This window comes from Parasteatoda tepidariorum, chromosome X1, assembly GCF_043381705.1.
Source record: "Parasteatoda tepidariorum isolate YZ-2023 chromosome X1, CAS_Ptep_4.0, whole genome shotgun sequence".
In the NCBI taxonomy this organism is placed as follows: Eukaryota; Metazoa; Arthropoda; class Arachnida; order Araneae; family Theridiidae; genus Parasteatoda; species Parasteatoda tepidariorum.
The window spans coordinates 66299410-66320507 of record NC_092214.1 but is presented as its reverse complement, the minus strand read 5'-3'; the positions used below and the strand labels follow the sequence as shown (position 1 = coordinate 66320507).

Below are 21098 nucleotides of genomic sequence, written 5' to 3'. Positions count from 1 at the left end.
AGTACACATACCACTGCTTTAAGTACATACTCATTTGATTTTTGAAACAATAAAGCTGCTACTAGTTGGTGAACCTTGAAACCCAATATTCAAAATCAGTTTCAAATATTTACAATAAGTTTAAATTTAATAAAAATTCAATAATGAATTCCAAATATCTTCATTATTAAAACGAAACTGGTATTAACAAAATAGTTTTGATAATACGCCACTGACTGAAAGAATTTCCATTTTTCATCTCTGTTTCCTCTTTAAATCTATTATTATATTTAAAATCCATTTCATTAAAACGCATTTTTATTCTTAAGGAAAAAATAAAGATATTGAATTTCTTTTAAATAGTTCTACAACTTCCATTGTTATATATTTAAAATACGAACATTTTGAACGAACTTGAAATCTTTATCGTAAAAGATCCCAAGTGCTGAAAAGAAAAAGTTAATCTGCGAAAAAAAAAAGAATCGATTACAGCTTGATCTATTTGAAGAAAAAGTTCCTCTTCTTTTGTCATTTAGGATTTCAACTAAAAATAAATGGAGCATGAAATTGAAATCATTTCTTTTATTGTAGATTCACGAAATTCAACTTATATCTGAGAATGCGAAAGAGATTCTGAGAAAAACGCGAAATTCTATTCCTCTTTCTTTCTTGCTTTACTTTCTCTTCTAAAGATCCATCTTTTTGTTCCTCGTAGAAAGCGTGTTATCCGATCTCTCTAATCATGTCCTTCTTTCTAACTTTTTAAAAAATAAATGAAAGATTTAGACAGAAGATGTTGTTTTTCAGGAGATATTGGTTATTTAACTTTTTTTATAACTTTCATTTTTAAAGCAGGAATTGTTATCGCTCTCTCGTTGAGTTACATTCTCTGGGTGCAGTATTATTGATCACAGCTCTGCGTAACATGTAACTATGACAACCAAGACCATTTCCTTATAGCTCAGTACAAGCAAAACTCTTTCATTTAGTTTGGATTAACCATCCATTACCAAAAGAGAAAAGTACATTCATTTAATGTTCGCCTTTCAATCACAAAATGAACGAGAAAATGACCCAAGCATCAAAGAACATCTTCTGTCAGCGTCTTAACTTAAATTAAATCTGCCTAGCTTTATGTACTTCATCTGTTACTTTTAATTTCTCCCATGATTTTCTTATATCTCAACATTGTAGCCGTCCTAATTATTTTAGTTCTCAATTACATTTCATGATTCATATTAAGAGATTAAGGGGGTATAGATTGTTGGAATCACTGGGGAGAATTTTAAAAGTCTGGCAATAAGAAGAGAATATTCCACAGTGGCGACATCACAGTGACTAATACGCATGCGCGTATTCTTACTACAAATTTAAGGAGTTATCGAATAAACACCGGAGAGTATAACTCAGGTTTGCTACTTCATTGGGAGCAAACTTTAGTGCTGGGGCTGATCGCTGTTTGTAAAGAGGTTGAAAAACAGGGAGCACGTCTGAGTTTAAGAAGGAAAAACTCAAAAAACTGAGTTAAGATGTTTATAGGCAAACCAGGTCAGTAGATGTTAAGCACGAAACATTATAAAGTATTTAATTTAATACGATAAAGAATCATAAACAATTTTTTTAAATTTTTCATTGTACCTAAAAGCTATAATTTACATATTTAAACATACTTTAAGGCAGTAATGTTTACCTTTTTCTTAATTCATACATCAACTATAACATTTCGTGAAATTAATTAATTTTTACAATTTTACCTGCACTCAAAATATTTCGTGATTTATAAGTATGTAAACAAACTTTTTTAATAGTCTGTGAGTTAATTTATAATATTATTTAAACGTTATATTTTATTTTTATGACTTAAATTAATTTATTATAAACATTAGTTTTACTTCAGCACGTGTTTACAAACACATATTCATTTGAAATTCATGAAACATATATGAAATTCATTTGAAACATATTTAAACAATTCGAATCTAATCTCAAATGTTTCGGTTTTTAATTTTTACCCTTCATAAAGAATGCAACTTGTTAATTACAGTTAATTAATGGCTTTTTTATATATCTTTTTCATATGTTACAATATTAATTTGTACACTTATATATTATATTTTAAAATAGCTTAACATCACAGCCATACGTAGTTAAAACAAAAAGTCGTGCACAGTTTTACATTTTGTTAATAATTTAATAATTTATTATTTTGTGAATAATAAAATTCAGTAATTTTCTATAAATTAAAGTTAATAAAATTATAAATTGTAATTAAATTATGTAGAAAATTATGCAAAAATATTATTTATAATGTTATATATCATTCCAACATTCATCTTAATGTTACTTTTATAGTGTATGTTTCGGTTTCGAATTGTCCGGATTACAACTTCATTGTTCCAGTTTATTCAGTTTTTTTAAAAATCTGAATTGAAACCAGCTGTCTATCAGATTACGGATGAAAATAAAAGTTTAAGTACATTATTGATATTGTATTTAAAATGCAAGGGGCTTGTGTTTGAGTGAACTTACTGTAGAATAGAAGGTTTATGAACTGGAATATAATGTAAATAAAATTCAACAGAAGTATACTATAACTAACATTCAATACAGAATTTATGATTAGTTATTTTTAAAGTGTAACAGTTGAAGTGATTTCTAGAAAAAAATTAAATTGTTATATGATAAGTTATAAGATATTTTGCAGTTATAAAGATGAATTGATAATTAACTATATAAGTTTTGCAATGGTAATAATACTTCCTTTTATTAAAATATAATCTACTTTGTTTTTAAATAGGAAAAAATTCCCATAATGTCAAAGATTTTAATAGTTTTTGCGATTTTATAAGTATAATCTTTAAATAAAAGCAATTTAATGGGATCTCTAACACTAAACATACTAACATTTACTATACTTTTGATACTTACATACACTTTTTTTTCGATATATACATATTCATTTACATACCTTTACATACAGTTTCATTTGATATTTACATATAATTTTGAGCGGTTATGGTATGTTTAGTGTTAAACCTGTATTTATCCCCAAATATATTTATACAGATGTGAGTCCCACTTAATTTCAAAAACCACTTAATTTATTACTAAGATTGTACTAATCTCTTTTCTTTTTTTTTCTTTTCCAAATAGTTTAAAAGAATTAATTTCTTTCAATTCGTTTAGGGATTAGAAAAGGAGAGTTTCTTGTAATTTCTCAGGTGTAATTAATAATTTCTGTTGTTAATAACAGAAATACAATGTTTTTGGTAGAAAAAAAAGATAGAGTTTTATTATAAATATATAAAAAATAACTGCATTCTTCCTTGACGTGATATTTAAAATTTCAAAAATTTTATATGATACACGAAATCTTTCATTTTATGATATCACACATCTAATTATTTGAGTATTTCATAACATTTTCATAATGAATACACAACACTGGAAACTCTAATATGCGAGAAATTAGTTATTCAAAAAGTTTTTATAATATCAGAGAAATTTTCTTTGAAAATAAATACACCGAAGAACTTTAAATCCTTCTTTTTTAAACAATTTCAAAACTTAATTTATAACATTTATTATGAACTATCTCTACCTCTTACGATTTCTTCTATTAAAATTATCATTTTATTAAAATTTAAAACAGTTGTACTTTTCTGTAAAGGAGTTGCTCTTTGAATGAATTTTTAAAGCTCTTCTCCCAAATCGTACATTTGACATAATACATAAACTTGACAAATGTCAAAATCTCTTTTTTCAAAAGAGCGTGTTTCATTTTTTAGACAAATTTTAAGAATTCGTCTTTTATTCGAATTTCTGCCGAACAATACTTATAGTGTAACATTTTATTCTGTAATATTTTTTATATTGGCATTTTCTTTTGTTCAAGGTTTTCATAAATGTTTTGGATAACTAATTTCTTTATTGTTATTAAGTAATTTATTATAATATTTTTTAATCTTTGTTATGAAATTATTCTTGAATTTTTCTTCTTTCAGCTTGATAAAATTAAATACGCTGGGAAAATCATTGTTATTTTTTATAAAATTTTCTTAGGAAACCCAATTCTTAGATCAACAAAATAAAAACACACGTTACTGTACCTCTGTATTTTGGTTCAAATTAATTATTTAGAAAAAAGTGAAAAACAGATTTTAACCTTATATTCGCAGCAGTTGACCTTATATCTTTTTTACTACTTATTATTACTTATGCTTTTTTCTATAACTAGCGTATTTTGTAAATAGTGTTCTGCCACCACAATTGACATATTATAAAATGTTTCCAATTTCATGCTTCGTAATTTTCCTTTGATAATTTTTTTTCTCATTCTTTAAATGAAAGAGAATAGTGTCAACAGTTTTGTCATTAATTGTGACGTCTGAAGTAGAATATGGTATTTCCTCTGGAATTTAAGTTTCTAATAGTAATATTGTTAATGGGCAGTGTCAAGGAAATGTAAATTAGATCAAATGCACTAAATGTTTTGTTTTTAAATACTTTTTTAAAAAACTGAGTATACTTAAACATATTATAGTACAGCTCCGTACCTTGACCAATTTGTCCTTTTCACTTTTTTTAGTTAGTGCACTAAAAGAAACATGCAATGCACTAACTTTCATAATCTCACTTCAAATTAAATTTTATAACGTTTCATATCGCTTGTGAATACATTGTAACATATGGCACATAAGCAAAACAATTAAGTATTTAGACGTGTATACATTGATGTATAGTGTATAAAAAAAGGAGTAATAATAACTTTTATAACTTTTGATATATTGATTAGACTTTCACATACTAAAATTCAAGTCAAATGATTTGAGGAACTTATCTTAAATTTGCTTCCAGTATTTACAGTTACAAAATCAGACACAAAAATGTACTTTTTCTGAATAAACATATAATTTGTCGGTGGATTTGGATTCTTCACTCTCAAAATGTGGGGTTTAGCCGCATGCTGCAAAATATGGTAGTAACAGTTTAGGCAGGGAAGTTGCAAAAAATCTGGGGGCCCTTAATATTAATTTCCTTTTTTTACGCAGAATAGTACTAAAAAAAGTCGCCTTTTCAATTTTTTTATTGTTACGAACTATTTGACCGACTCCTTTAAAATATTTAATTCTGTTATTTAAAATTATATACTTAATAACCAGATAAAAAAATGTATACTTTACAATTCAAAAAATTTTGACCATTTTTAAAATAAATGATTAATGATAGTAAAAATTATTTTTTACGTCTAGATTTTTACATAGATACAGATTCCAGATTTTTTGCATAATAGTTTTTTTATGTTTTTAGATTAATGAGTTTTATAATTACGTGGCAAAATTATTTGATTATATTAAACAGTTGCTGCGATATGGTAAAATGCGCAAAAAATGAAACTAACTATAAAGGGTCCTAACTTCTGCCCCTTTCCTGCCTAAACTATTGGGACTACATTTTATTTAGATTGCGACTAACTCCCATATTTTTATGGCCAAGAATCTAAATCCGCCGATAAAAGTTATGTTTATTCAGAAAACGTTCATTTTTGTGACTTAAAATGTTATCAGCACAAATGCTTCAATATATTTTAAATTAGTACCTCGAATTATTAAGCTTGCATCTCAGTGTGTGAAAACCCAATCCTTAGATCGAAAATTTTTAAGATGTTCTCTTTTTAATTTTGTGCACTGTATTATTATACAATTTATCTATTAACAGAAATTAACGTGAATATTGCAAAACGTTTTGATTATTTACTTTTAAAAAACATAAAAATGCACTTTTAAATTATACCTCTAATCTTATTTTATCTATATTTTTTATAGATTAAAAATGATTTCGTTTTGGATAACAAGAGATTTGTATGGAGAGAAAGATCATCTGCTATCTTTGAAAAATATTATGCCAGAAACTGACATTTTAATGAGTTTTAAGCAGAATTACTCATCTAATATTATAAGAATTCACTGTACTATAATGACATTTATTGAACCTTTGATACAAAAAACTGACTTTTTCTTCAAAAGATGAAAATTCAACACCTCATCGTAATTTCTAAAAAAAGAAAGGTTAATGGAAACTTTTAAATTAGTTTCTTTGATCTAAATTATATTTTTAAAGATGTTTAACAATAAATTTAATATCGGGACATTAAATAATGCGTGTAATGTTTCGATAGAATGTCTCTGCTTTAAGACTGCCAGTTAAGGAAATTCTTAGGTGTGGCAAATATTTTTATGAAACTATTAAAAACAATGCATAAGACTCAATTTGATAATAAAATAATTGTCCTTATTCATTCTATAAATGAAGACAATTCTTAACCGATCTTAGTGACCTTAAGCCTATCCAATGTCTTCCGTGTGCTTTATTTGCGAACTCCCGATTTTGAACCATCAGACAAATGGTCTTTGGCCTCCTGCTTCTCCAAGCGAAGAAGCTCTAGAAGATGGACTTGCTATATCAGTACCCGATACATCAGTTGGTGGTTCTACTTATCATGAAGATTGTCTAGTTTGCTACACCTGCGGATTAAGATTAGCTGGTCAAAACATACAACGTGCGAGACGGTATCAAAACAAAATATACTGTTCGTTGCATTATGCAGATGTTTCTGGTTTGAGCAGTGGCGATGAATTTATGCAAAAACTTCGAGATTATAAGAGACAGAGTTTAGGTTGTGCTGAAGCGCGTAGAAAAAGCTCCACCACTCTGCAATTTCCCATTCCTGTCCAAGCATGTCCAGGTTCTGGAGCTTGCGAAGGTTTTCCTCACATTATTAAAATTATTCTAGGATATTGGGTAGAATGTAGTGGAACAAACAGCCTAAACGATATGCCAAATGTTAATTATACTCCCCAAGAATTAGAAAAGAAATTCGAGTTGATGTCAGTTGAAGAAGAAACTTACGAGAAATATTTTTATGGAACTGAACACTGGAATTATTTCACAAATGACGAAGCCCTTGGACCGGTAATTCTTAGTATCAAACAAGAAAACGTGTACAATCGAGATCAATTTAGGTAAGTAAAAAATCTTTCATCGAGTAAATACATATTTTGACAGAAATAGAAGCATTATGAATAAGTATTTAATTAAAAAAATATTTAATATTATGACTCAGAGATGGTGAATTTACGGTACGCGTGTAACTTAATGGCCCGTGGCAGATATTTTGGTGGCACGCGAAAATAACATATTAAATTACTTTGATGTATTAACATTTTCTGAAAACATTTAAAAAAAACATCTCCAAAGCTAGTGCTCATAGTAGGTGGATTTAAAAAAAGTACAATTTAGTACCATTAGGTAAATTTTCCAGAATGTAAGGCTAAATATAGTATTCCTTCCAATCTGGAAGTGCATATTGTAGAAGAGATCTATGAAAAGTATGTTGCATTAACTTCATCAATTTCAGTTTATTGCTTACCACAAAGAGTGTCCGCTTTATGATACCTTGCCGTACTTTGATATTAAACCGAAACTTTATTAAAATAATTTTTATACTATCACCAAATATAGTACGCAATGTAATTCTATAATTTAAAATCACTGTACAATGGTTTAAAGATCGTTTTTTAGGAAGAAAATTATTAAGTGGAACACAAAAGAATAAAAAATAATCGCAGTTTAACTGGCACTTTAATCGAAAAACATTCGCCATCTCTGTTTATAGCTTAACACATCTTAAGGTGAATTTTAATATTTTTTAATGACATTAACGCTTTTTTAAAAACATTATTTAAATGTATCTAGATTAAAATATTATCTAAAATGCATCAATTTCAATGCTTTTATTTCGATGGCACTAATAATTTATTCATTGAAATCGGCATGTATATTTGTCAGAGTAGGTTAATGTAAATGAAATCAGAAAAATTTTGTAAAGTTAAGTTTGATAATCCCCTAAGCATACAAAATATTTCAAAATATCTAATGTTTGAAGTCTTTTTGAGATATTTCCTAAATGAAGTCACTTTTTGATTATAATACTATGTTAATTAAGCAATAAATTATATCTGACGTATATAGTTAAAATTTATGTTTATGCAAATATGCAATTAAGCTTTTTGCTTCGTAAATTCAATTATGTCTTTGAATTTTGTATGAAAAAGTTTATGTCTTCAGATCCTGATAGAATCAATGGTTTGTTAATTACAATACCTATCATAACTTTTAAAATTATGGTTTTAAATGATATTTGGATACATAAAGGATCAAATTTAAAATAAGCAAAAGAGAGAGGGGAAAATCATGAACTAGAAATCATTTAATATCAAAATCCAACCATCATATCATTAAATTTTAGCTAGATTTAATTACATTTATATAATTTTAATATTTCTAACAGTACCAAAAATGCATCACCATACATTAAAGAATGCTCATGTCTTCTTACTCAGAAGTAGTTATTTTTGCATTTTTGAAAAAATGCTCAACTTTGAGTTTTTTAATATTTGTTTCATTCACGTCTCTAACATTTTACACATTATCTATAACATGTTTTATGTACTATATGATATTTTAATTACACATTTTGCAAACTGTTGTAATTTTAAAAGGAATATTGAATAACCACATATCCTTTGGATAACATTGTGACTGTTTAGTATGAAGATTGCTAAGGTTTAATTGCCATAATTCCGCAAATCTTTCCTAATTGTTTAATGCTTTCTTTAGTACCTTTATAAAGTAAAAAATAACAATATTATAATTAAATTAAATCACAGAGTTTTTATAGAAAATATTTTATTTTATTTTTTTAATAGCTTTTACTCAATTTTTATATCCAAGCATTGAATATGAAAATCGAAATACGAATTCTATACCAAAAGCATACTTTTTTACTTAAAAGTCGTTTTGAGAAAGGAATATTACATATTATTTTAATATTTCACATAAAGGTTTGAGAATTACATTCATATGTTAGAAGGAACACATGAAATAATTTTTGCTGCATATAATGTTAAAACGCTTTAATAAGTTAAGGTGATCATGGTGATTTTGAAGGTGATTTTAAGGTGATTTTGAAACTACCGTTTTTTTTCTCCATAAAAAATTCCCTAATAAAGTGAAACTTGGGCAAGTTGACTACTTGTGGTATAGTAGTTCATTTAAACACGTGATCAACTTATATAGGGTATGAATCATATTTTTAGTATCATTTCTAATGTGTTATTTTTAATATATAGAATGTTATTCACATTGTTCATGTTACTCATGAATTTCTTATATGTTACTAACCAAAATAAAGTTAAATGTAACAGAAATTTTTTTAGCAGGAATTTAGGTTTATTTATCAATTTCCATGTGAATCTTAAAGAATGAGATTAATTAGCAGAAAGAATTACGTATATACAAGTTTAATATTAAACTCATTTGTTTAAAAAGAAACAAATATGCATAATTCGTTACTGATGTATTCTAGTTATTTATTATAAATAATTCGAAAATATCATCATGTATTCAGTTAGAGAACATGTATTCAGTTAGAAAACATTGTATGTATTTCTAAATTTATTATTTTTTTACGTATTAACCTATTTGTTACAAAAGCCTTCATAGTTTTACCATAAGGTCAACTCACAAAAGGCTTTTATAATACTATTTTACCAATCAGCGAAATTCCAGTTTATAAAAAATAGCATGGAAAATCTCCGGAAAATTTTTATTTCGGTCAACTTATGTCAACTTCGGTCAAGATTAAGAATAGCATTCAATGACATTCCAAGAAAGCTTTACCTTATTTTAGCGGTCAGCATACAAGGTAGACAAGTAGTCAGGATACGAAGAATTTGCTCTCTCTTATTAAATAGCATAAATTCAGTTTGTAGTAGTATAGGTCAACATAGACAAGTAGTCAATTTAACAGATTACATCGTACCCTAAACTGATATACCAAAAGATTTGTGAGTAGGTAAAACTTCTTAGTACAGCTATAGGTGCTTGAATTTATTTTGAATTTTTGATCAACCAGTTAGAGAAATATTTCTTGCATCAGAAAACTCAAAAGCGTTTTTGGAAGCTACATGCTAAAATTCGAAAGCGAAACTTAATAAATTAACTTCAAATTTAAATTGTATGTTTAAAATAACGTTATTTACAGAAATACATACGTCATGAAGTTTGAATTTTTTTCGCAGCCAGTCTGAGAACATTTCTTGCTTCAGAAAACTTAAAAGCGCTTTTGGAAACTACATGTTTGGAAGCTACATGCTACAATTCGAACGAAACTTCTTAAATTAACCTCAAATTTAAACTGTATAGTTAAAATAACGTTATTTACAGAAATACGTAGGTCATGAATTTTTAATTTTTTCGCAGCCAGTCTGAGAACATTTCTTGCGTCAGAAAACTCTAAAGCGTTTTTGGAAGCTACGCGCTTGTTAGTTTTATCTTTTAAATTTTTTAAAGCCTTTACTCTATTTTTATATTAAAGCATTGAATAGGAAAATCGAAATACAATTTCTATACCAAAAGCATATTTTTATTACTAAATACTTTAAAGTTGTTTTGAGAATGAATATTATATTTTAAGTAATTCACATAAAAGTTAAAGAATTACATTTATACGTTAGAAGGAAAATGCAAAATAATTTTTGCTGCATATAATGTTAAAACATTGTTTTAAGTTAAGGTTACCATGGTAGAATTTTTAAAATGCCATTTTTTTCCCCTAAAAATTCAAAAGTGAAATTTGTGCAAGTTGACTACTTGCGGTATAGTAGTAATTCAGACAGGTGATCAACTTATATAGGGTATGAGTAATATTTTTAATATCATTTCTAATGTATTGTTTATATATATATCGTGTAATTCACATTGTTCATGCTATTCATGTATTTCTTATATGTTATTAATCAAAATAAAGTTAAATGCAATTTAAATTTTTGAGCAGGAATTTAAAGGTTTATTTATAAATTTCCACGCGAATTTTAAAGAATGAGATTAATTACCAGAATGAATTGGGATTACATAAGTTTATATTAAACTTAATTGTTTAAAAAGAAACAAGTTTGCATAATTCGTAACTGATGTATTCTAATTGTTTACTATAAATAATTCCTAATATATCAGAGCTTCCTATCAGTGAAATTCTAATTTATAAAAAATAGTAAGAAAAATTGCCGGAAAAGTGATCTCCTGAAAAGTAATCTCCCGAGAATCTCCTGAACTTCGGTCAACTTTTAAAAGATTTAGAATAGCATTCAAAAACATTCCAAGAAAATTTTACTTTATTTTAGCGGTCAACATGCAAGATAGATAGGTAGTTAGGCTACAAAAAAATTTCTCTTTAATTAAATAGTACAAATTTAGTTTTTGGTAGTAGAGGTCAACTTAGACAGGTGGTCAACTAACAAGGATGGTCAATTTGACAGATTACACTGTACCCTAAAGTGATATACCCAAATATTTGTGAGTAGACAAAACTTCTTAGTACTGTTATAGATGCTTGAATTTTGAATTTTTGCGAAACCAGTCTGAGAACATTTCTTGCGTCAGAAAACTCAGAAGCGTTTTTGAAAGCTACATGCTACAACTCGAACACGAAACTTCATAAATTAACTTCAAATTTAAACTGTATATTTAAAATAACGTTATTTACAGAAATACATAAGACACGAATTTAGAAGTTTTGCGCAACCAGTCTGAGGACATTTCTTGCGTCAAAAACCCCAAAAGCGTTGTTGGAAGGTATTTTTTAGGTATAAATAAGGTATTTTTCAAAGGTATAAATACGACGTTAGAATGAAAACGGTGCAAATGTATACCTCAAAATTTGCCTCAAATATACCTCTAGAAGTATATATGCATCAACCTGAGGTGTTTCATCGTACATCTGGGGAAAAATAGATATTTTCTACTTTAAGGTGTCTCGTTTTCAACCTTAGGTTATTACTTATCAAGCTAAAGTATATTTTTTTGGTACCTGCAGAAATATTTATTCAACAGCCTAAGGTGTTTCATTTAACACTTCAGGTTATTCTGGATTTACCTCAAGTGTGTTTTTCTTCTTTTTTATTTTGACAGTTGTAAAAGTAATTTTTCACTAATGTGAGGTGTTTTATGCTTTACCCCAGGTTGTAATATTTCAACCTCAAGTAGATATTTTTATGCTTGTAAAGGTATTTTTTTTATCAACTTAAGGTGTGTCATGTTACACATCATTTATCAACCTAAAGATTTTAATATTACGCCTTCGACAGTAATTGCTTCTTTTGTTAAGCTATAAAAGAAAATTTCAAATACATAATTCTTCTTTTATTTTAATAGGTTCAATTATATTATCTTGAAATGACACTTATTCGAATTCTACAGTTAAAAAAATTATTTGTGCGAACTCACATTTTCATAAGGTAGATGTCTAAGGTGCATGGATTTTTAAAGCTATAAAGCTGTAAATTTAAATAATTGATAAGCAGACATTCCAAATACTTTATTTGAAACTACAGTTTCATTTTTCTTTGCAAACCATCAAAAATATTTTAAATAATTATATCGTCTCCCTGTTGAAAGTTGGAAGTATTGGAACCTAAAAGAATAAAATATGAGTTAGTAAGAAAGTCATATTTACTATAATAACAGCAGGTTTGAAAACAATGAAATATTAGAAACTATATATTGTTTCTTTTCTTCATGATTTAAAATAACTGGATGAAATTAATTTCCTTTTTCAGATAAATGGCATTCTACTTCTGTCATTTCTATTCAATCCTAATAGCTAAAAGCGTTTAAAAGTGTGATAAATACCACAACCGCAAAATAAAATACACTGAAGAAAGTACTAGCATTAACAACTTTTATAGAAATTCAAAACTATAATTCCAATCTTATTAGGAAATTTTAACACTTTTCCCATTTATCTTTTATTATGCTACTTGTAAGCCTCATAATTAGATTTTCTTTCTTTTTTCTTACAAATCCTTACATAAATTCAATAACTAGTCTATATTAGTCAATACTAGTTATACAATTATACTAGTCAATACAATTATACTAGTCAATAAAACTAGTCTATATTTTTAAACTTTTTGAAAGATTTCATAAAACTGAAAGTTTTTTTAAAAAATTTTTGACACTGATTTTGAAAAGGATGTCCGTTTTTGTCACAAGCCATAAGCTGATAGGAGTATTTGTGTTAAAGTTGAGAACAATTTTACGAGAGGAAAATGTCTAAGAGAGAACTATTTGAAATAATGCTTTTAAAAGTGGTTGAGTAAAATATTTCTTATGTAACTTATATTAGACTGGAATTAAACTAAATCTTAGTTGCTACAATCATTTGCTTAAATATAAAAACATATCTCATAAGGTGAAGTTCAAAACAATTTTATTTGCTATTGATTTTATTCGATTTAGCATTAAAAATACATAAGAAACAATACTGACTTATTTCTAAAACATTTATGATTTCCGAAATCTGCTAATTTTTTAAGTAGTGAACCATGAGCAGCTGCATAAAAATGCTCCTAATCTTGAAGCAAATTATCATATACTTGAAATCGGGTATTATTTCATTCTGCTTAATACTCTAATATGTAATAACAATCTGCTTAGTAAATAATTAACATGGGTAAATTGCGAAAAAATAACATGTAGTGAAAAATTACAGTTTTGGGATGAAACATGAAGAAGTGAGCTAGTACAGTTATTGGTTTACAATTATCAAATATCAGGCAAACTATTGTTATCAACAATTACATAAATTCAGTAGTTATTATGTAAGATTACTCTATTTTTTTGGTATAAATGCTGAACTATTTCACAGGGGAAGGCTGANGTGAAAAATTACTGTTCTGGGATGAAACATGAAAAAGTGAGCTAGTACAGTTATTAGTTTACAATTATCAAATATCAGGCAAACTATTGTTATCAACAATTACATAAATTCAGTAGTTATTATGTGAGATTACTCTATTTTTTTGGTACAAATGCTGAACTATTTCCCAGGGGAAGGCTGAGCAGTAACTTGCTAGCCAGTTAATATATATATATATATTTAATATATATTTAAATTATATATATATATATTTAAAAAAAATCGCATGTTAATCAGATTTAAAATGCAGTGTTATACATATTTTCATTCATAAACAACAATATACTTTGCTTATACATGCAGGTATCCAAGCAAACGATCAGCATACAGTTGTAGTAAAATTTCGAAGCAAAATTGCTAATTTAAAATCTTTTAATTTTCAATTATTTATTTATAAGAGAAGTTATGAACACTTTATTCAGTTAATCAGCTTGCATACTACTACGTTAAAACATATACATTTAATCAAAATGAAAAAAATAATTTTAATTGAATAAATAGCAAACAGTAAAATAATACTGAGTGAAACCTGTTGTAACGATTCACCAGTAGCGTTACCCTAAACAGCGACGAGAAATATTCCGATTTTTTTCTCTTATTGTTAAGCCTACAACAATAGTCTCTAAAAATATCCTTCGACTTTAATTATTTAGGATCAGGACGCGTCTGTAAAACAAATATAATAAAATTTAAGTTTGAATATTGAAGCATATTTGATTAAAAGTGATAAAACTAAATCAATTAATGTCAAACACACTTACCGAATTTCGCATTGACTTTCGATTGTCAACATGCACGCCATTCGCCGTCTCGCACGGAACTCTGGGAAGTGAGCCAGTTAATATGATGTGCATTTTAAACAACCTTAAAATAAGCTTAGGTATACATAGAATGACTTCATTCACCTCAATAAATATCTGACTCTCTTTAGTTGAAGTAAGGTAAATTTTTTATGCCTCATAAATACCTCTTTTGTTATGAGTGTCTGAAAAACAACCTTGAGAATCACCTCATCAGACTGGTTGATATGAAATGAATTTAAAATAACCTCAAAATAAGCTTAGGTATAAATAAAATAACTTCATACACCTCAATAGAAACCTCACTCTCTTTAATTGAAATAAGATAATTTTTTTCACCTCATAAATACCTCTTTTGTTAAAAGTGTCAGAAAAACAGCTTGGCATTCCTTTGAAATCACCATATCAGTCTGATTGATATAAAGTTAATTTAAAACAACATTAAAATAAGCTTAGGTATAAATAAAATGACTTCATACACCTTAATAAGTATCTCATTCTCTTAAGTTGAAATGAGGTAATTTTTTTATAGTTCATAATAAATATAAAGATTTTTTTCTCTACCTCATTAATACCTCTTTTGTTATAAGTGTCAGAAAAAAACCTGTATATCCTGAAAATCACCTCATCTGTCTGGTTGATTTGAAGTGAATTTTAAACAACCGCAAAATGAGCTGAAGTGTATGTAAAATAACCTCGTACACCTCAGTTATAACCTTTGTGATGTATAATTTTTATGGTTGTTTTCTTACAAACCTCAAATATACCTCATATATACTTCAAAATAGCCTCAGCACCTCAAAACAACCTCAGAAATACCTTAAATTTTCGTAAGGGTAATGCCACTGCTAGATACTGATTCTACGGATTACATCTTGCAGCAAGTTGAAGCAATAGTATACAGGGGTACGATAGTTCGCACATTTTTGAATCAACATCTTTCAAATCGTTGAATCAGTCAGAGTAGAGATGCTGACGGTGAAATGGACTACCGCCTTGATGTTGTCTGTGTGACCAAGGCAAGTCACATAAAAATCCTGTGACGCCTGTATACAAAATTTTGAAGTTCCTTCTACATTCTGTTTAAATTGTATCGATAAATTCTTTTTCATTAAACAGTTATAGCCGCTTGTAATCGCGGTATTCATTTTGAATTACCCTGTATTTGATAAAATATCTTCAAGTTGAGTTTATATATTGTATTTCTGCTTTTTTCTTTTAAAATGTCAAGTAAAAGATCTGCTATTTTTGAGTTATGTCTAAAACGACAGTGGAAAATTGTTCGTTTGCTCTGTACAAAAACGGTGAATACAACAGTACTCGCTAAAGCTATCGCTCCGGCAGGGGTAGGATAGATTAAAAGTGGAAAACTAGGGGTCCATTGCTGAAAATTTTTATAGGCGTTTGAGCCTCTGCATCGATGAAAAAAGAGGCCATTTTGAAACCAATTCGATTTATTTATGAGTCTATTCTTATTATTATTTGTAATTTATTTATTTTTAATAAAGTTATGTTAAAAATTGTTTGTCCGTAAGGAAAATCAGGTAGAGTATTAATTCATCAATAAAGTCGAATCACAAATTTATTTATACGTTGGTAAAGACCTTAAAATAATTAAGAGAGAAAATAATCGTAATATAGTTTGAAAAACGATAAAGTTATTTTACGGTAAGCAAAACTCGACGGCAAAAACCGCAATTTGAATTATCAGCTAAAAAGCAGAACAGTTTGTAAAAAAAAAGTTTTGAATCGTCAAATATGCGGGAAAAAAAAAAGAACAGAAACGGAGTCAAGGCAGAAACAAAAAAAAAAACGAAAAAAAAAGAAGAAAAAAATCTGTACATATCTTTAAGCAATTTTTTCTGTAAGGAATATGTTTCTTTTACTGTAGAATTTATATAAATTTTTTACAGTGTAAAAACACTATGTTTCAAATTAAAAACAAGATGCTACATACATTTTAATAAAAGTTGATATCAAAAAAATTCAATTGAAATCAGAAAATGTTTTTATTAAAAAGAGAAAACGCTAATTTAAAACACTAAAGACATGAAAAATATAAATGGATATTTCTTTTAAATGAACAACTTTTTTCTACCTGTATGTTTAAAACAGGCAACCGATACAATTGTTTGAAGATTCGAGTTTTAATTTTTAAATTTTCTTCTTACTTCACTAAAAATGCATATTTTTAGGCACACTTAAAGTTCGTAAATGCTTATATAATAAAGCAAAAGGGAAAAAAGACTTAAATTTCCATTATAACTTATAGAAAATCCGATTATACTAATTGCATTCTTATAATTTTATTGGCTTAAGCTTCCTTTTCAACATGCAATTTTAGAAAAAAATAAGAATATTCTTTTTGAAAAATAACAATTTTTTTTAAGCCTACAGCGTCATAGTTACCGTAATTGGAATTGACATACTCTTTTTCATTCTGAATTTTTCTTTTTTCCAAAACTTAAGCAATAATTAAAAAGAAGAAAAGCTATTTTTTCCATGTGTAAACTAGTGATTTAGCTGATAAGGCTTCAAGCTAAAAGTGCTTTTCTTTAGAAAAACTCAGTTTAAAAAATTGCACATTTTAGCTTTATAATCGGAAAGGCTATTCATATCATTTAAAATTAAAATAGCCTTATTATAATATGAAAGGAATTTTTATATTGGTGTTACTCCATAAGTAAACAGTAGTGAGAAATAATTTAACTGTCAAGTTTAAAAAAAGATCGAAGTGTCAAATAAAACTAAAATAATCAGTTTATTAGGAACAGTATAATTTTTAAATTAGTCACAATAAAGGAAAAAAAAAGGAAGAAAGTAATGAATTAAAAAACTAATACATTTTGGCCAAAGAGTCTCTGGACGTAATGAGTGTACATGGTTTCTTTTAAATTTCTCAGTCATTCCATAGCCTATTTTTACGCGATTCCTAGATGTCAGAAATTTATCAAAATTAGTTATGTGTGATGATATGTTTCAAAAGATAAAAGTACACCGGTTATTGTTTCTCATAAACGTTAGCATCTTTCCCGTAGGAAATTTTTATTAAAAGTGATAAAGGTGAAATTAAAATGTATTTTTTATAGTCTCGTGATATTTTTATTTATGATTTCATGTTTAAAATTTTAAGTTAATTAATTTTCATTTGTATTTTAAATTTTCTAGCTTTTGATAAGTGGTCGCAGTAATATGACTGAACTGTGTGAAACTAATATCAGCTTTTAATGCTACCGAATTCCTCGAAATGTCATTCAGTTGCACAAATGTACCGTGCTGGCCATATTATTATAATAATAATTTTCTTTTGTTCCTGATCATTCATTGGCGTAAAGGAAAAGGCAAAAACTCATGATTGTTAAGAGTGTTTTCTCTACCATATTTTAATAAATGCTCCATATTTTGTGATTATTTTAATATTTGGTAGGACCTTCTGTTGCTGTATTAAAGCTTTGATTTGACGTGTCAGCTATGAAATACATTTTTTTAATATAACCTTTATTCTATATTTCTATAGAAAGTTAGTGCAAAAGAAAATCCTTTAACATTATTTTTTATATTTTCAAGAAAAGATCTGTGCTTAAAAAGCTTTATTTAGTTCATAAATGCAGTAAGAAACATTTTTAATACTGTACTATACAAACACTGTTATAAAACTCTGGTACAGATATTGTCCCTATGGCAAAAGACATATGAACACTTTTAATATATAACATGACATTTAAAAATATTATTTTCCAATAAATATCATTGCGAGATTGAAATTACAGAAAAAATATTATAATAATTTAGCTAACGCTATTACATACTATGTAATTTTAAATCCATAATATTCATAATTTAAAAAGCTTTTATAACATTAGTTTTAAAAAATATAAATTTGGACTACCCTTATATAAGAAATAAGATAGTACCCTTGTATAAGAAATATATTAGTATAGTATAAGAAATCGATAGAAAATTTTCAATCTTTTAAATTAATTAATTTAATTTGTTTTTAAAATTTTCTAGCTTTTGCCATGTGGTCACAGTAATATGACTGGACCGTGTAAAACTAATATCAGCTTTTAATACTACTGAATTCTTCAATATGCCATTCAGTTGCATAAATGTTCGGTGCTGGCCAAATTATAACAATAATTTTTTTTTTGTTCCTGATCATTCATCGGAGCAAAGAAAAAGCAAAAAACTCATGATTAAAGCGTGTTTTATTTACCATATTTTAATAAATGTTCCATGTTTTATGATTAGTTTAATATTTGGTAGGACCTTCAGTTGCTAGATTAAAGTTTTGATTCGACGCGTCAGAGATTAAATATATTTTTTTAAATATAACCTTTATTCTATATTTATATAGAAAGTCAGTGCAAATGAAAATCCTCTAACATTATTTTTTATATTTTCCAGAAGAGATCTGTGCTTAAAACACTTTATTTAGTTCATGACAAAACTAAAAATATTTTTTAACATTATACTGTACAAACACTGTTATAAAAATCTGGTACAGATATTCTCACAATGACAAATGATACATGAACTTTTTTAATATATAACATGATTTTGAAAAATATTATTTTCCAATAAATGTCCTTGCGAGCTTAAAATTACAGAAAAAATATTATAATAATTTGACTAATGTTGTAACATACTATGTTATTCTAAGTCCATAATATTCCTTATAATTTAAAAAGCTTTTATAATATTAGTTATAAAAAATAAGAATTGTAACTACCCTTATATAAGAAATAGATGGGAAAGAACATAAGAAAGAAACGAAATATTTCTGAACTTAATCTTTAAATACATATACCACTTTTAACGGACTAGAGCATTTGCTATTGAAAATAGTTAGCATTTGATAAAACAAAAAACAAAAAAAACGAAATATTTCATTACCTGTAACTTGTAATCAATAAAGTTCGGTGCTAGTTGCATATTAGATTCATAGTCAAACAATATCATTATTTATTATGTAACAACATTTATTTCTTGGTAAAGATAATTTTTTTTCATCATAAAACGGGTTTACTGATTATATTACTGATTCATAAATCATGAAATTATAGTTGGTTCGCATTACATAAATAAAAAGAGCACAAAAACATGTTTAATTATCTTTCACTAGGTAAATAATTTACTACCCAGTTATGCCTCTAGAAAATAAAGTTAAGGGCAATAAAAGTAAATGTCTAATATGACGTTACTAAAAAATTAATAATTTAAAATAATAAATACTAAAAGAAATCAATAGAATTTTTACAATACAAACCTTAAATTAAATTATTTAAAAAATATTTACCGTCTAAATTTGATTCTTAAAATTACTTGTTTGTGAAAATTTTTATTCAGAATGCGGAAAAAAAGTTTTCTATCCCTCTGATTTTTAAAAATTATGAAAAATTGTACAATAAATCCAATGACCCATTTTTTTTTACAATTTTTACGAAATTAAGATTAGAAGGATAAAAATTATTAGCAACAGGCTTATGAGACTATAATTTGTGAAACGATACATTTTTGATAAATAAGTAATATATTTCAGTAATATGGATGATGTAAAGATTTTAATGGCCATTTAAAGAGATTTGAGGCTACTTCAGCTTTCCATTTTTCTTCAAAAATTATAAAAATTTACTTACTTTAACATTAAATTATACTAAAATTATTTAATAGCTAGCTATTATTTTATGATAAGGGAACGTACTTAGACTAAACTTTTAAAACAAATAATTTTACTATTAAACTTTAACAAATAATTTTACTATTATACTTTCAAAATTTCATAATCATAAACTCACTTAAGCAATAGAAAAGAAGTTTTTTTTAATATTGCCTCAACTGTGGTTTACCGGCAACTATCAAAAGAGCTACATTGCTACAATGTTTGCTTGAGTCAAAATGATTCCGAAAATATACATATGGGTATGTTTTGTAAATAACAGAGATTAAACTTAGCTAACATTATTTTATCACGCTTTTATGAATACTATCTACATAGATTTTAATTTTTGCTTCTCTTGTACAGTTTTTTTCTCCGAATAAATAAAGATTTCTCAGAGATAAAATCCCTATATGGTTTTATATACCGTTTACAATATCTCTTGTACAATTACTCAAACAAAATTTTCTTTAATAAATCTGTTTTAATTAAAGTACCTAAAATTTTTTTAAAATCAAAAATTCACCCTAAACTCATAGTTTGACCACAATTAAAAAAGATACCCTATTTTTGACAGTCAGGTTAAACTAACACTGAAAGTGATTTCATAATATGAAAGTTTCAACAATTTTTCAAGTATATATGATGTAATTGTATTATGCTGTACAGATTAAAGGTCTGTAAGTGTAAGTAGTGACACCGCAGCGATATGAATCTCTTCATCTTCTACGACATCTTCTGATGATTTATTTAATTAACTTTATATTGTGTGGCATAGTTTTATGTTTGGAGGGGATTACGCCTTCTGACACACACACACAGATATATATATATATATATA

General features: G+C 26.9%; 1 protein-coding gene across 5 annotated transcripts in view; it reads left to right on the top strand.

Moving 5' to 3' along the window:
* The first annotated feature begins 1355 nt into the window (after positions 1–1355).
* The window catches only part of LOC107437112 (uncharacterized), a 130805-nt gene continuing 111062 nt past the window's right edge, over positions 1356–21098 (top strand). For 4 of the 5 annotated variants that reach the window (XR_011638276.1, XR_011638275.1, XM_071187830.1 and 1 more), the window contains exons 1-2: positions 1356–1527; positions 5805–7001. Coding sequence is in view for 3 of the 5 variants with exons in the window: in XM_071187830.1 (XP_071043931.1) it covers positions 6331–7001 (671 nt within the window). In the remaining 2 variants the exon portion in view is untranslated. The remainder of the gene's footprint in view (positions 1528–5804; positions 7002–21098) is intronic. The other variant, XM_016049011.3, reaches the window with a different exon arrangement.